The following is a 16,924-nucleotide window of genomic DNA, read 5'->3' as shown; positions in this document are numbered from 1 at the left end:
AGTCTTTTACAGCACCCAACAGATTTTCTTCCAAGACTGTGCTTTAATTAACTGCATTCATCTTTCCATCAGCTCTGACCAGCTTTATGTCCCTGCTGAAAGAAAGGCATCACAAATGCATGATGTTAATGGAGGGGATGGAAGCATAGCATTTATTGCATGATTTTTTTTTTATTTCATTTTATTTTTATTTATTGAAAATGGGACACTATAGCATTAACAAACATGTTAATGGCTAGATTTTGCAAAAAAAAAAAAAAATAGTGTTTTGCAGAATTGAATAATTCTGCAAAATACTAAATTTTGCAGAATTTAGCCACTGGTGTAATTTCCGTCTATTGTCCTGAGCAGATGGATGGGGCAAGAAATAAAGAGTGAAGGAAAGAGAGGAAAAGAAGCAAAGATTAAGAGGAGAAAAAATAAACAAGACAATAATCAACAGACGGATATTAGTATTAACAAAATCAAACCCAGTCAAACAAGAAAACTGGACAAAAAACAGTGACTAGATAAAAATGCAGCATGCAGGAGTTACATTGTTCATGTTGCTTTCTTAAATGTTTCTCTGTATCCCATACATGGTTCCTAGAAAACTGAAAGCAGGACTTCTTATGACTTTCTTTCACCAGCAGATTTCTTCTTGCTACTCCTCCATAGAGACCAAATAGTTCACAATGAGTAGCCATCCAGATTCTTTCATTTGATATATGGATCTCTGAAAATCCTCCAGAGATGCGCTATGAATTACTAATTTTATATAGTAGCATAGGGGTAAGGGAAGTTGAAGGTATACGTAGAGCACACTTTTCACATTTTTCTTTGTAAAGGCATTTAAAAACACTTGGATAAGTCTTCTTCCACTTTACAGATAGTCTCCATTTTGTGTTTCTCTATATAGCGACTTCTGAGAGTCACTCAGACTGACAGCAGCGTGTTTGTCTACCGACGTTATTTATGACGGAACCATTAAACCTGCGAGAAGATGGTCTGGATGCTCAGGAAATATAAACTCATGAACTGTTCACAATATGTCAGAATCAAATGATAAAATACTCGCCCCGACTGACTAAACTATCACAGCAAGAGAAGGTATCTGTCTGGATTCTCTGCTCGGTCATAAAAAACGTGTGTCGTAACTATCACATCTGTCCAAATCTGCAGCTTTACTCTTTCCTTTAAGCTGTTTGGCAGAGAAGCAAAGGATTATCAGCAAGTTCAGGACGTCTGCTCCCACCTGTCTTCTGTCAGCCTCATCAAGATCCGTCCCTCGTTGGAGAACACAATGAAGGACATCCGCAACTGTGGGCTGAGGTGAGAAGAGCAGAAAAATACAGCATCAGTAATTAGGTCTTAACAGCCACTTTCTCACTGACTCTGGGCTATTACCTTATGAATTTATGAGCCAGGTGTTCGACAAAACTGTAGATTTCATTCCAGTGATTCTGCACACTTCCGGATCTGAGAAGAGAGCAGACAGCTTGACGTGAGCAGAATATGCTTCAGCCTCTGTCTGAGCGTATGAGGAGTTAACAGTGAGAGAGGATGGTATGCAGTGCCTTCAAAAATGATGCATTTCCTTATGTTGTCTGTTTTTATTGTTTTATCATTGCAAAGTTTTTGCATAATTCTGAAGAGGGAGAAAAGGTATGCATGCTTTTTAGATTAAACAAAAACATTTTAAAAAGAGTGATCCATGTCCCTGAATGAACACTTTGAAGAACAAACCTTCACTACAAATACAGCTACAAGCGTTTATCTTATGTCTTTATCAGCTATTTTCATCTTCAGAACCAAAAGTTGTTCATTCTTCTTTTCAACGTAGCTCAAGCTCAAGACTGAATAGAAAGTGATCAGCTCTTTTAACTCATGCCAATGATTCTCAGTTTAAATGACCGGACCTCAATCGAGACATTTGAATGCATAAATATTTCTCGCTCTAAAAAATTCAAGTGTAGCTCCGGCTGTATGTATATTTACTGACTTGCTGGAAAGAGATGCTCCGTATCAAGTTTTAGTGGAGTCTAATGGGCTTTCTAGCATAATTACACTGTTTTCATCCATCCATCTTGCCATTAGCTCTGTTCAGTTTCCTTGTCAAAGTTGAAGAAGAGCATCTCATTGGATGATGCAACTATCATCCAATGGATGATAGTTGCATCATCCATTTCCCAATGAATGATGCAACTATGTTTTTGTCAGGAATTCTGATTTCCCTTTTCATTTTCTGTCCATTTTGTTGGACTTTAATTACCCATCATGTTTTGTTGAAATCTGCCTTTACTTGTATTTCTCTTTGCGGTGTTTAGTAAAATACAGAAAAAGCAGCTGAATCCATTAAATTGCTCTGAGCTACTTAACCTCAAGATGAAGCAATGATGCCATACTTACTTGCGTATCAAGTCCTCTAAAAGCAACTGAAACATTTTCTAGTCACTGTAATCATTCTTTGATTTCAGAAACTTTCATGAACCCAGCTGTGTAATCACTTCTCTGTCAGACAGGACATTGACTGATGGCAGCTGTCTTTTCCCCGATTAAATAATCTCACATCTGACCTTTTCACTGTCATATTGTAACTTGAGGGTTTCATTCCCTTGCACTGTGATCATGGCGAAGGCTGCTGTTTCCTGCTGTGCTGGAAGAAAAGTACCATTCGGGAAGGTTCCTATGGCATTTGCGTGCTTGTCACTGCTGATTCTTATCAAACGACCTTTCATTTAAACCGTGTTTTCATAAGGCCTTGAGTTTTCCTAATACATATTTTTCCAGCGTTACCATGACACAAGTCCCAACTCGAGCAGCTGTGCCAAGAGGCTCCACATCTGGATGAAATGGAGAAAGGCAGAGCTGACAGAGAGTAAGAAGGAGAGTCCAGGACAAAGAAGACATTGGGGGCAGATGAAGGACATCAGAGAAAGGTTAATCTGGAGAAACAATATGTTGAAATACGGGAAGAGGAGGAGTGTTTTTAGAGAACTAATGCCCAACTAAATTGTTGGTGTAAGCCAACAATTTTTGTTAAATCAACAACAAAGAGACACACAGGAAGGAGGAAGCTGGAGAGAACCCATGCATAAACATGGAGAACATGCAAACTCGATACAGAAAGACCTCCTGCCAAGATTTGAACTCAGGACCTTCCTCCGGTGCCATCAACTGTGCCGCTGCGAAGCCCACCAGATGTACATCGAAACGACTGAGACCGAAAAATTTACATGAGTTAATATGGCCCAGTCAAAGTCCAGACCTAAATCCAGCTGAGAATCTGGGGCATTCCTTGAAAATCAATGTCCAAAGACATTCCGTCTGACTTCGCTTGTGTCACATTACAAAGAAAACAGGCCCAAATATAAAAGTCTCTAAAGCTGTAAAGTTAGCAAGAACACACTTCAAAAGACACGGAATACTCAACAAAAAGAAATAAAGACTCAGGGGGTTGACTCAGTTCTTGCATGAATTCTTCACGGTTTCGAGTTTTACTTGTAAAATATTTGAAAAGTCATCAATGCATGAATGAACACAGCCAGATTTTGGAATTTACTTTTAAAACCTCCAAAAGCCATGCCTCATTTCCCTTCAGCCTTAGAATTAAGTACTATTCGGTGTGGGAAAATCGCAATAAAATACCTTGAGATTTGTGAATGTAAAATCACAACATGTGAAAAGCGTTAAGGCAGTAGGCAAACTGTAGACAAATGAGAAAATGCTGTATTTAGCATGGCTCATCCAACACGACTCCCCCCACCTCGACAGTTTACTATGTCTTTGGGGATGGTAAGTGCTGCTGAAAAGGTTGCGACCTACATTTGAGCACGAACTGAAATTGCTGAAGCACACATGCATTCAAGAACTTTACATTGACTTCCATTCATTTTCCATTTATGTCCATAACCTCACCCCGACCCTTACAGGAAATGCAACCATTGTCAGTGCATGCCTACCCTGAAACCTAACCAAAACTCAATTCACACCTTCGTCCTAAACCTAACCCTTAACCCTACAACAGCATTTCTTCTTGTGGACTCTGGGGTTTGGACCCCGTACGTAGCAGTGGGTCCTCAGTGAATCATTTGTTCGTAAAATGGACCTTACATGGTGAGAAATACCAAAACACACGCACGCACGCACGCACACACACAAAACGATGAGTCAAGTCCAAGTTAGACAAACACAGATGTCTGCATGTCAGAACCAAACAAGCTAGTTATCCTAGCTCCCTGGTGGTTAACGAGCATTTGGAAAGTTACTGCAGTGAAACGGACATGTTAGACTTAGAAGCACAACTGGTTAAACATCACAAATCATTAATATTAAAGGCTAATGTGCTGTGCACTCTGTTGCCAATGGAGAGTATAACTAGGTAACACACTTTGAGAAAATATGAGCTGTGGGTAGCTGGCAGTAAGAATAGCATGCCCTGTCACTGGGGATAAATTTATGTTACATCATTTACCATTCTTGTCGTTTTGAGCTGAACCAGTCGACACGTGTAAACAGAAACCATTTGCTCCCCCTGCAAGAGTGTCAGGTGAAGTGTTGGCTAACTTACATGTCCAGGACAAAGTAGAGATCAAAACCTCCAAAGCATGAGGACTGCTGAGGCTGCCTCCTGCCCTGGTTTGGTCCAGCATCCACAGCAGTGAGCAGAACCAGCGTGGCACCAAACACCACTGGGAACCAGAGCCTCCTGCTCCAGTGCTGAGACATCATTCCACTTAGAGAAAATTTCATAACAATCAGACAAAAAAAAAGGAGAAAGGATTAATCCTTTTTGCAGATTCCTCTGTTAATCCTCCATTGATGTTTTCAGATGCAGTAATCCAAGGGGAAAGCTGCAAGTGTTGCTCAGAGTTTGAAGAGGAAGACTGAGACAAAGCAGAGGAGCTGGTGGCCCCCTCTCATCTGCAGGTTCAAGGCAGCAGGCACATGGATGAGAGCAGCTCCTCAAACTACATCTGAAGCTGCTCTTTTGTTTGTGCCATGTAGACAGAAAAACCCTCCAACCCTGGATGTGTTTGCAAAAACTTTCCATGTGTTTCTCTCTTTTTCCCTGGATCTTAGTGGGAAGAGTGATGAGGACAACGTTGTGAAAGCGTCATAATCTTCTGACTACTCCTGCCACCTAGTGGAAAGGGCTGCTTTATGCTGACAGCAGTGACCCCACAAAGCACTGTGTGATTTGGCACTTAAGCATTTACCCTATGCCAATTATCTGTAATTACAGATCCCTGCCATTGTGTAAACAAAGAACACCCAACACGTCAATGCTTTCTGCAACATTTCATTTAAATATCACCAAAGCTGGAGAAAAGAAACACCTGGAAGGAATTTGAAATCACATGAAATCACTTGTGAAGTGGGATATATATTTCAGCTGTGCTTGATTTTCTTATTTGTAGAATATATTCCAGAGGTTACTTGAAGCTACAAGATATCAATGAAAATGCTCAAATATAACTCATGCTTGGTCTGCGTATGGTTTTCTTTTCAGATACTTACTGTCTAATCTCATCTCATTGTGCCAGGAACAAATGGTCTCTCTGATTATTGGCCATTCATTTTTATGCCTTGCTTGTGTTCAATCAACCAATAAACTAGTATTTTTTTTTTACTGACTGCATTCCTTTGTTTGTTTGTAAAATTGGCAGCCAAATCTCTCAAGCTTTCCAGACATTTGTTGGACATGTGTTCCTTCTATATGCCTTTTTCTTTTTTATTTGCATTGTTTGTTATAAAGGGTATTAACCCAAGTGCACTCGAGTCTTGAGCTCCAGACAACTTTGGAGTTTTTTGGGTTTTCTTGCTTTTACATCATCTATTGTGGAGTAATCTCATATAACATTCTCACAGTTCAGAAATGATGGGAAAAAACCAAAGTGTTCTTCATACACGGAAACATTTCATGAGGAAAAATAGAGCATTTGTACAAACGTTATGATATGGATCAAAAATACTTTCTGCATTTAGTCTTTAAAAGTGGCCAGATATGAGGTAGTAAAATAAACAAAAAAGGACCAGTCCATAGTGGACCTGTTAACAGCTGGAGGCGGACACCAATATTCAAAGAGTTTCTGGTTTTTGACCCTGCTTGTCTCCTGGTAAATCTCTCTTTTTATTTTTCCCTAGTTTTCATCCAGTCATGACACTCATCTCTGTTTTTGTGTTCCAGACGCGCCAGTGTAACCACATCTAGCAGGACCACTTCAACACCATCGCTTTGTGTCTAATAAGCCTTTTGGTAACTGTCCCCTTGTCTTGGCTGCATGTTTGGTTCTGCCTTGTTTACTTAAACGTTACAGGATGTGGATATTCAGTGATGAAACACTTAAAAGAAAATGACTAAAACATCAATGAAAGAAAAATGTTGAAGTGACAGTTTGAACCTCAGACAGTCATAATGAAGTTCATACGTATGTATGTAAACTTTTGAATTTTAACATTAATTTTTTTTAAAAACTGACACATTTTTTTCTTTATTGTGGAATTTGACAAAAAGAAATAATATTGTTTCTGAATGAAACAAGATTAGTTTGGCCTGATTTAACTTCATGCAGACAGTGAGGGGGGGAAAAAAAGAAGAAAAAAATAGTGTGTTTTTATTTTGTTTATTTAAACTTCTGGTTTCAACTGTGACTTATTTACTGCTTGTGTAAACTAAAAATATATATTTTCTTTCATAGGTTTTCTTGTAAATTGCAAAATATAGCATGTTTGTATCAGTGCATGATCAACATTGGTGTCTGTGGTATGAATTTCTATAGTTTCTTTTTTTCTTCCTTCCTTTCAAATATCTGAAGCAATAGCTGGATTACCTAGTTTTAGCAGCTGGCACTCCAGCTGCAATCACATTTCTGTATTTCCCTTTTTAAGGTGAAAAACACTGAATCTACAGAAAAAGGAACATAGTATCTGTGGATGTTTGTTCCCACTTTCATTAATATGAGGTCAAACTAAATTCTCCTAAATATGTCTTTCATATTCATGTCTAACTAATTCACAGAGCAGCTTACTTATTCACTGCAAACAGCAAATGCGTACATTGAAAGAAATACCGTATATGGTTCTCCCTGTTTATTAGGAATGAAAAACACACTGGATCCACAGAGATGAGTGTGAAAATGCCTTTGCCGTGTCCTTTCAGCCTTGATCTGGCTGCCACTGCTAATCAATGTTTTACTGAAACTGAAACTGTTGTTTTCCTTTTCTTAGTTTTTTGTATATAGGACTACAAACATTCAGCAAACCAGACCTAAGTGCGCCTACCTGTCTAAACACAGTTAGACAAAAAAATGATCAGTGTTTTTGTAGCTGGGAATAAACTAAAGTTTTTTTAAACCAAAAGAGAAGACAATAAAGCCAAATGAAATTACATTATCGTGGATCTACAGTTATTATATATTCAAATTACTTTGTTTCATTAATATATGGCACATTTAGCTTACTGTTAGATTAAAAGACAATAATTTACAGCAAAATTGTTTTTTTTTTATTTAATGTTTTTGGCCAATGATCACTTTCGACTTGATATTTTTGGCACTCCTGGCAAAAGGTTTGGACACCAGAGGTTTAATCCCTTGAAATCCTTTGTCACTGTGCCTTTTGGAGATGAAAATGTCAGCCTTGAGTAAATATTTGAATCAATAGTTAGATTTCAGAAGGTCAAACATCTTTTATTTGTGCAAACACATAACAACCATGCTGAGCTGAAATGTGTAGATTGTCACAAGTACATTTTTTGCATTCTTTATTTATTCTGTAGGCATGTGAAGGTCCTTTACAGATTAAAGTCAGATTAAAGGATCTTCTTAGTATTTCATAAAACCATCATTAGGATGTTTAGATCAACTGGATCAATAATTGCATTATTTTCCTACACCAGCAAAAATGGGACAGAGTACGGATGGGTTGTCTTTCTTGTGGACAACATACTGGCATGCCTTCGGGTCAAAAACAGAAACACAATCTTCAGGGAATCTTCTTGGAGTTGCATACCTGAAATCAGACGGCAAGCAGAAGAAACAATGAAATGTATGCATGTAAATCTAACTGTTCTTTTATATTCACAATATCATAAAATATTTTTTTGCACGTACCCATAGCAGCATTGATCACAAGTACAATCTTGACACACACTGTTCCTCTATTTTGTCCCTTTAGGATGCCATGTCAAATCCACACCATCCTGGCAATGGGTCTGATTTTCTCTTTCTGCACCGTAAAAGGGAAAAACAAAACCAAGATATGGGTTTGAATATTTAAAGCAAAGAAACCTTATCACTTAAGCACCATAAGTATTCTGTGAATGTTTCGTTTTACCAGGTGTCCTGCGTTTGAAAATGCACTGGGAGTCTGACAGCGATATCAGGACACAGAGCAGCAAAGCCAGCGCCAAATATTTCTTTAGATTTAAGAACACACAGTGCACTTTAATAAACAACTGAATAATTTTTTTATGTAAATATAATCAATCCTTTTATATATGCGTGCACATTTAAAGTTCAAGCAAACAATTCATTAAAAAAAATGTAACAAGAGTTTTAAAAACCCTCACAAGGAACTGTCAATGCAAATTGTTAAATAAAACTTACCATTGTGGCTCTGTGATTTGTCAGCTTGTCCAGGTAAAGAAAAATATGCTGAAATCTCCTTTGAGGACTTTGTCTTTTAAATACTGTTTTTGCAGGGACCTTTGGAATCAAACATCAATAAAGGAGCGTTTACTTCATTTACTGGAAGGGGTCAAAGCCCCTTGGGGAAAACAAATAAAAAATATAAAATATGCAAAATAATTTTTTGGGAGGGTTGTTCTGTTAACTCATTGAGCTCAATTTTGTGCTTGTATGACCTTCAACTTTTTGGTGTCTGTGCATGTTTAGAAGTAGGTGCGATTGTTTTAAGATGGTGAGTGTAGAGGTGGGCGGTGCGGACTTAGAATTTTATGAGAATATTTTATTTATATTACTATTGTGATAAAGATAAAAAATGACGATACATTTCTTACTTGTTTTAATGGTATGGCCCTCGGATTACCCTGTTCTATTTATTGGAAAAACAAAAAAACAAAAAACAAAAAAACAGTCCGTTTAATTTGTATTACTTTTTTGTATTTTTAACCAGTTTCCAGCTTTATGATCCACTGCAGTGATCCAGTCCATGTTTTGCGTCACTCTCTGAGGCGCCACATACAGGGTTGCCATATTGGGTACATTTCAGCTTCTTCTGTCCTGCCTGTTTTCAGTGCGAGGAAAAGGGGGGGAATTGTAGCAGGACAAGGCAACAAACCAGACAACAAAAGGAAGTAAGGGCTTTACGCAGAGTGGTTTTATGTTGCTTGCAACATTTTCATCATATTGTTTAATACAAACCTATTTTTATCTTACTCGGCTCGGAAGCGGTCTGAAGTCATACCGACAAAGATGATCTAATCAGATGAGGAGGTATATTTTACTGAAAGCTCTAGCGACGTCTTACGTATTTGCTTTTAGCTTGCTATGCTAACATCCTTTTGCTAGGCCAACCCACTCCAGCCCTCCGTCCTCAGGGTCTTTAGCCTTTTCAAACTAATAATGTTTTGTATTGTTAAATATTTACTAAAATCAATTATGCGATATGTTCGGTGGGGGTTATCATGATTTATTTAATGTTACACAGAACTCAAATACGTTTACGTGCAGTGACTGAAGCTGTATTTATTATGACAATTGTCTTCTCAATTTGTGTTTTGTTTTACTACTTTAGCCTTTTTGGCTTTTCTAAATCTTAATCCCGCTCACTGCTTCTTGGCGGACGAAGCATTCTCAGATGAACATACTTAGTGGACATTTTTGTAATTTGAGTTTTTATTATTTATGTGTGCTAGAATATTGACACATGAGCATGAATAGCGAAGAAAAATATTCTGGGTCGACAAGATTTCATGTATAATTTTTGAAGCTGTGGATTCAGTGTTTAGTTGTCCTCCACAAATGCAGGCCTGATAGCATGGTAGTTTAAAAAAAATCACATCCATTATAAAGCATAAAGTTAATATAAATAATATATTAGCTAACATACATGTAGCTTTATGCATGCAATAAATACGACGTGTGTGTGTGTGTGTGTGTGTTATATTTTACATGATGCCAATATCGCAACAAAAGGTTCAAAACTAGGACAGCGACTGCACCTTAAAGGCAGAATTTCTGGGTTTATTTACGTTTCTCAACTTTACATTTAAACCTATGGAGTTGAACATTTACTTTATAAAAAATTTTCTCAAGCTTTGAAACAAATCAAATGTGATTTTGTTGAATAGAAACTTCAGTACTAGACTACATGTTATTATTTAGCATATTCGCCAATAAAGTGCTTGGAAACTTGCTAAAAGTAACTTATCTGCTGTTATCTCTTCGTGGGACAATCTCCAGTTGGGTCTGTTCACGTTCACATTATTATAATATGATCTAAATCTCCACTAATTCCTCTATAGTCACCTCTATTTTATTTGTTTCACCTCCAATATGAACAGATGAGGTCTCTTACTTTTTGTAAGATACTTTTTGTGGTTTCAAATTGATGTAATTTGTTTTGTATTGATGTGCTTTTCAGTGTACGTCACATTGAACGCTGCCGGTGCAGTTGGGATAAATCAGCCAACGTAAGAGGTGAAATCTGTAAACAAGATTTCACCTCTTCCGGCGAGAAGAGCAGTAACGCTGGGCTGGGTAAAATAAGATTGTTGACTGGTCTCTGAAAAGTCACAGAGGATTTCTCCCTCGGAAGCCACCACAGTGAGGAGAATAGTGCATAACTTTGCAAAACAAAAAGTCTGACACCGATTCCTCAGTAGGCAGTAAAAACAAGAAAAAAGTTATTTTCTTATTTCTTCAAGCATCTCTAAATGCTCTCCTGCTCCTCCTTTTCCAGACTCATCTAAACGCCCCACCAGTGGCTGGGGTCTGTTTCGGGCCGGGCGTGGCTCAGGAAGAAGATGCACCGCGGGGATAAGGACTTGCAGTCATCCGCACGCAAGATGGGCACGTCCTTGCTTTTCCAGCTGTCGGCCTACGAACGCGAGCTGGACCTGGTGTTTCTGGACCACAGCTACGCCAAACCGTGGAACGCTCACCCCGATGCCAGCAGCGCTCGGCCCACAAGAACGCTGTTTGTGACGCCGCGTCGTCAACCTGAGGCTTTATCGTGAGTATAAAAACAGTTTTTAAGTGTTCTAAGGAAACAGACGCGTGGCTACTTTTTTCGTTTTACTCTAAAGGGCGGATCATTCCTAAACAGTTCCTCATACGATTCCTTTGTTGTTTTCTCCCGCACAGAGACTCTGATTCCCTAATAGATGTGGAAACGGTCACGCCAACACCTGTTCCTCTGTATGACAACCAGAAGGCTCTGAGTGTGATGAAGGAGTGCGAGAGGCATGTCCTGTTTGCTCGAACAGCCGCCGACGGCCCCCCACCTCCAGATGACTGGGAGGAACATATAAACAAGTAACCAGACATGCTTACTGATCACTTCTACTGCATTATTTGAAGCTCATAAGTCTAACACACGTATCAGCAGGTCAGTGTTTTGAGATGGTTTTTCCTTTTCAGGACGGGCTGGTCAGTGACCCAGAACAAGTTGTTCAACAAAGTCCTTAAAGCTCTACAGGGAGAAAGACTGGCACGACTGGCCAATGAAAATGTAACTTTTTTTTTTTTTTTTTTGCTGCTGTTTTTCTTAGTTTTCAACTCTAGGCGGTTAATATGTGTGGAACGCATCAAAATGTTTGTTTTTCTTTTCTTTTTCTTTCTGTGCTTGAATATTTTAATCGCCTTCAGTTTTCTGTGAGTAAAAGTTGATACGTTTTTCTGGATTTGGTATTTAGACGAAAGGCCCCGCAGTGTCGCACTTGATCAGTAACGACACGTTTTTTTTTTCGTCTTCCGTGTATTTCAGGCTTCCAACGAGCCCATTCTGCGGAGGATAGCTGTAGACAAGTGTGCCAGGAAGGTGCGGCACGCGCTCGCCAGCGTGAACTGGGAAACCAAGCTGACGCAGTGGCTGCACACCACGCTGATCGAGTCGCTGAGCCTCCCCATGCTCGCTGCTTACCTGGATGTGCTGCAGACTTTAAAAAGCAAGGTATGATTTAGTCACTGAACGAACACCGGGAGCAGGTGCACGTAATATTTCATTACCTTGCTTGATCAGGGAGCTAAATTTTGATTTGTCTGTTTATGCGAAGCTGCCGACGCTCATCGACAGAATGCTGCTGCCGTCTGCAAAGACTGGAGCTCCGAGTGCGGAGGCTTTGTCTCTGCTGCTGAAGCGTCCCTGGGATCCTGCCGTTGGGGTTCTGTCGCAGAACAAACCGGTAAAAACCACGACTAATGACAAAGTGGTTATTGGATGTGTTTCTTTTTTTGTTGTTGTTGTTGTGGTCAAATCTTGAATAAATGACAACAAAGTTTTTCCTGTGCTTGTTGTGTCAGAAATCTTCTAGCAGGGACTTTTCATTTATTTATTATTGTTATTGGATATTTACCCTACATCACACAGCCCTGGTTTAAACTTGAATGTATTTTACTACAATTTTGTATGGAAAAAACTAATTAAAAAAAAACTAACGTTTGACTAAGACTGCGAGACGCAGCGTGTTGCTCAGATAGATGCGACTCGATCCACTCTCCTTCCATCTGTATGTTGCAGTGCAAGCTTCCTGGCTCTCCTCTGATTCTCATCGCGCCGTCCAGCCCAACAAATCCGGCTCTCTCCACCTCGCGGAGGATGAGGTTTTGGCAGTCGCAGCTCTCCTGCCTGGGAAAGGTCGAAAAGCTCCCTTTGTTCTAGTTTTCCATTTGGAATGGAAGTCACTTCACTTTCCTTGCAGGTAGAAGTTTTAATGAGTGCCGTTTTTACTGCAGGTCATCCCGGTGCACACTCATGTGAACAGTGGGGCCAATATTGGAATCACACAGTGTTTGGAGCACATGCTGGGGACGGTCAGAGCCAAAGTCATGGAGGTGTGTCTTTATATATGTGTTTATCACTGTGTGCTTGCTTCCTAAGGGTGTTTTTAAGATGTACATTAAAAATAATTATGACTATAAAAATATCATCTAAAGAAGTTGGGGTTGTTTTTTGTTTGTAAATATTATGACTAGCCTAACAAAATCCTTGTATTTATCGATTAAAATCTATGGCTCTAAAACCAGGATAAGAATGATTTGGCAGTTCACCAAGTGTGCAGATCCACATATGTTGTAAAATGTTTGTAGTGACATTATTTCGTAAACTTTGTCCGACAGGTTCACAGTCACTTCCCACACAAGCCCATCATCCTGGTCGGCTGGAACGCCGGTGCGCTTATCGCTTGTCATGTAAGAGTTAATAATAATATTATCACAATCATGCATCATCACATGGAAATTTGTGTTTTTTTTTTTCTTTTTTCTAAATAAAAACACGAATCCATTTTCTGCCAGGTGTCCCTCATGGAGTATCTGACGGCCGTCGTGTGTCTCGGCTTTCCGCTCCTAACGGTCAACGGGCCCAGAGGGGTGAGACCTCAGCTGTCCTCCTACTCGCTGTTAGAAAGTGTGACCTTCAGCTTGAATTCGGGTCTGTGATGAGCCGCTGGCGTGTCGCTGGTTTGCAGGACGTGGACGACCCGCTGCTGGACATGAAGACCCCCGTGTTGTTTGTGGTTGGGCAGAATGCGCTGCAGTGCACCACAGACGGCATGGAGGAGTTCAGAGAGAAGCTGAGGGCCGACAACAGCTTGGTGGTGGTCGGAGGAGCAGACGACAACCTCAGGTCGGTCGCCGCCCTGATCAAGGTTTAAACTGGTGCAGGAGCCGGTTTAAAAGCTTACTGGTCCTGTTGCACCTCCAGAGGCAGCTTGACGCCTCTTCGTTAGCTAACTTTAAATTCTCTCTCTGTTATATTCTGAGCTTGGAGAATCACAATGCGGGGAGACGGTGGTATCACTGCACGACTCTTTGACCAAACATGCAGCTGTTGACGTGAAGACATACCAGCATGAAGAGATTTTTATTTTTAAAGAAGATTTTTCAAGCACTTTCTGTCATTTTTGTTAAATGTGGGCGTCTCCTGCTGTGAAACTCCATATTGCATCGACACGCACACCTGGAATATATTAGTCCAGACCGCTGGGATATTAATATTGCACACACTGATGGTGGTGTTGCAATATTTTTTGCAGGTCTACTTTTTGTCTGCTGTTTATCTGTTATTTATCGCTTTGTTATTGAACGTATGTGGTCTTTTATCACCATCTGTCAAGAACAACATGTTATTTATTAATCTATGTAATCTTGAAAAGTCTGGAAAATGAAAGAGTTCCCAGAGTTTCACATTTAATTTACTCTGACCTTTATTGTGTGAAAAGAGGGGCTTTAGCATCGATGAACATTTAGCTGATCATCTTCTTACATGACAACTCATCAGATTTCGCCTAACTCACCGATTGTATTGCTTTCTCAGACGCGCACGTATATTGAAGAATGGGGATTAAAAAGAGGTCACGTCACTGCTATAGGATTTTAAACTGGGCCCCAGTTCATTTTAAATAGGAACATTCTTAGGAATCCGGGTGAATGCTTTATAATCCCAAATAGCTGATCTGGGATCAGGACAAGGTAGCGCCGTAAAGGTGAAGCAAAGCTCTGTGTGTCCGTGAAGGCGAGGCGCTCGCTCGCAGCTTTTCCTTCTAATTTTTGCTCAGCTGAAGCAGCAGCAGCGCCCCAGTCATTGATTTTCGCTGCTGCTTCATTGGGGGGCGTTAATGTGCTGGTTTGTACGCCGTCTCGGCGTATTGTTGGAACAGGCTTCTCCTGATGTTGCGGTGATTCAGTTGCTCTACGACGCCAACATTCTTGCGTGTAAGCAGCACAGAGCTGGCTCAGTTTGGTCTGTGGATGAATCGCCAAAGAGAACAGAGGCGGCAGAATGGCTTGGGTTTATTTTTCTCTTGCTGAGAAGTCTCAGCTGATGTCTGAATAGAGATTGAGTAAGCCTCACATTGCAGGTTCATGCATGCAAGTTATCAAGCTTTTCTCCACCAAATAAATGTAATTTTTCTTTTTAAAAAAAAAAATAGAATAAAACATCAGTACTTTATATGAGGCAAAGAGACTGTGTGGAGTTAAAGTGGCTGCGCCTCGGATGTCACTTTCTGTTTTTGAAAAAATAAAATAAAATAAAATAAAAAAGTCCATGAATTTCTCCACAGAATCAATTCGGCAAAGATGAAGTCGGAAGGTTTGACGCAGACGATGGTGGACCGCTGCATTCAGGATGAGATAGCTGACTTTCTGTCAGGAGTCCTGACCCGGGCAGAGGGCCACGGTCACGGCTCCGGGGAGATGAGAGACCTGGACACGGAGAAGAAGAAGCGGCCTCGACGGGAGCTTCCCTTTGACGTGGAGAGAGGTCGACCTTCGTCTCCGGCTCTTAGAGTTCCCATTTCACCCTCAGGTTCAGAGGTTTGTTACAATCCTGTGAACATTAAGTTGCACAAATTGGAATTACAAAAATAAATTTGTTTAATGGAAACATTTTTGAACAATTTTGGGGGGGGAAAAACAACTTAAGTTTGAAGTGAACATCTATTTTTTTTGTATCTTAAAGTTTCAAACAGTAAAATGCAGCAGGTCCACCAGACCCACAAGCCAAGATAAATAATTTACAGTTAAACTAGGGAGCACCGTTTTTGGTCACACTTATTCTCCTGCAACAAGAGTGTAAAAATTGATAACTAGCTTCAGTGTTCAGCTATATAAAAAATAAATCCTGGATATTTCACTTGACTCAGAGTTGTGGCACATCTCTTCTGTCATCTCAGGATTTGTCCAGCGTCTGCAGCAGCCCCACTTCCAGCCCCAAACCGAAGACGTCTGGTCTGTCTCCAGCACAAAAGTCCAGCCTGATCACGGCCACGCAGCTCCTCAAGACGCACATGCAGCGCTCTGGCACCGTGCTCACACACAAGCAGGCTCAAGGTTAGCTAATCTCGCAACGCTGGACGCATTAAAAGCGCTCTGTAAGCTTTCACATTCCTGGTACCTGAGCATAAACAACCCTCCCTTTTGTTTAACCATTTTTGGAAGTTAATCGCCTCAACTTTGGCTGAACTCTGCGCGAGCAGACGCCGTGGTATGTGAGATGTGAAAACGATTGCAGCGCGTTTTATCGTGTCACGACATCCGGCGGGCGTGAGATGGAACGTGACTGAAATTGCTTTCCTCTCATCCTCTTTGTCTCCTCTCCTTCTGCAACTTTCCTTTCTGGCTTTTTTCCGATTCGTTCCAGCTCAGTTTGCTGCTTTTATGAAACAAAACATGCTTGTGAGGAAAAATCTTCCTCCTGGCACCCCTCCTTGTATTTTTGGTAAGTATCTATCTATCTCTCCTCCTCTCCTCCTCTGTCCTGTCTTCTGGTCTTTTCTCTTCCACTTAGTTCAAATAAAGCGCCAGTTTAAGAGTACAAAAATATGTAGAAATGTACTATAATCAAAAGAGAGGTGAAAATGATCATACTTTGGCTGGCGAGGGAATTAAAACCCTTATTAACTCAGGCTGATTCAGTGCTTCTGTCTTTGTGTATTGATGCTTCTTTGCCCCTGCAGTTCCAGTGACCAGCGATCAGCTGGAAGGCCTGGACAGAGACGAACTACGTCCTCACGGCAAGAGGAGGCAGACACCCAGTCCCACGCCCAGCAAAGCCTCCAAGAGAGCAAAGATTAAAGTTACCATTGTTTCCCAAAGCGAGTCAGCAGGAGGCGCCATCAGCCCTGCTGAAGGTAGAGAATCTGGATAACTTCCATATTTCCACGTATTGTGGTGTTTTGGTTTGTGCTTTGCTGTTGCAGCAAAGTGCCAACTTTTGTGTGTCTTTAATCATGAAAATGATTCATCTCGGGTGACGT

The 16,924-nt window shown here is 40.4% G+C and overlaps 2 protein-coding genes and 1 long non-coding RNA gene across 10 annotated transcripts in view; 1 reads left to right on the top strand and 2 right to left on the bottom strand.

Annotated features, from left to right (window-relative positions):
- Positions 1–5,329, bottom strand: part of antxr1a (ANTXR cell adhesion molecule 1a) — a 30,500-nt gene extending 25,171 nt beyond the window's left edge. For 2 of the 5 annotated variants that reach the window (XM_015019998.1, XM_015020007.1), the window contains exons 1-3: positions 4,550–5,329; positions 1,387–1,458; positions 1,235–1,306 (exon numbers count right to left, since the gene is read on the bottom strand). In XM_015019998.1, coding sequence (XP_014875484.1) covers positions 1,235–1,306; positions 1,387–1,458; positions 4,550–4,731 — 326 coding nt within the window. In that variant the 5' untranslated portion in view covers positions 4,732–5,329. The remainder of the gene's footprint in view (positions 1–1,234; positions 1,307–1,386; positions 1,459–4,549) is intronic. The other 3 variants (XM_015020033.1, XM_015020023.1, XM_015020015.1) reach the window with 3 other exon arrangements.
- A 2,317-nt stretch (positions 5,330–7,646) lies between these two features.
- On the bottom strand, positions 7,647–12,536 carry LOC106938123 (uncharacterized). Its single transcript, XR_001422538.1, has 5 exons — positions 12,526–12,536; positions 8,589–8,643; positions 8,317–8,398; positions 8,094–8,208; positions 7,647–7,992 (listed from the first exon to the last, which is right to left on the bottom strand). It is a non-coding gene; the product is annotated as an uncharacterized LOC106938123 (long non-coding RNA).
- Positions 10,952–16,924, top strand: part of kansl3 (KAT8 regulatory NSL complex subunit 3) — a 14,884-nt gene continuing 8,911 nt past the window's right edge. For 2 of the 4 annotated variants that reach the window (XM_015019900.1, XM_015019923.1), the window contains exons 1-14: positions 10,952–11,178; positions 11,310–11,480; positions 11,586–11,676; positions 11,932–12,117; positions 12,221–12,349; positions 12,685–12,801; positions 12,900–12,998; positions 13,284–13,355; positions 13,461–13,535; positions 13,634–13,791; positions 15,230–15,482; positions 15,842–15,998; positions 16,309–16,386; positions 16,625–16,798. In XM_015019900.1, the coding sequence (XP_014875386.1) occupies positions 10,970–11,178; positions 11,310–11,480; positions 11,586–11,676; positions 11,932–12,117; positions 12,221–12,349; positions 12,685–12,801; positions 12,900–12,998; positions 13,284–13,355; positions 13,461–13,535; positions 13,634–13,791; positions 15,230–15,482; positions 15,842–15,998; positions 16,309–16,386; positions 16,625–16,798 (1,969 nt within the window). In that variant the 5' untranslated portion in view covers positions 10,952–10,969. Of the gene's footprint in view, positions 11,179–11,309; positions 11,481–11,585; positions 11,677–11,723; positions 11,820–11,931; positions 12,118–12,220; positions 12,350–12,684; positions 12,802–12,899; positions 12,999–13,283; positions 13,356–13,460; positions 13,536–13,633; positions 13,792–15,229; positions 15,483–15,841; positions 15,999–16,308; positions 16,387–16,624; positions 16,799–16,924 lie in introns of those variants that run through there. The other 2 variants (XM_015019909.1, XM_015019915.1) reach the window with 2 other exon arrangements.

Source organism: Poecilia latipinna, unplaced genomic scaffold (genome assembly GCF_001443285.1).
Source record: "Poecilia latipinna isolate Pla-1442-1.1 unplaced genomic scaffold, P_latipinna-1.0 Scaffold82, whole genome shotgun sequence".
Classification (NCBI taxonomy): Eukaryota; Metazoa; Chordata; class Actinopteri; order Cyprinodontiformes; family Poeciliidae; genus Poecilia; species Poecilia latipinna.
This window is presented reverse-complemented; position numbering and strand designations above follow the sequence as displayed.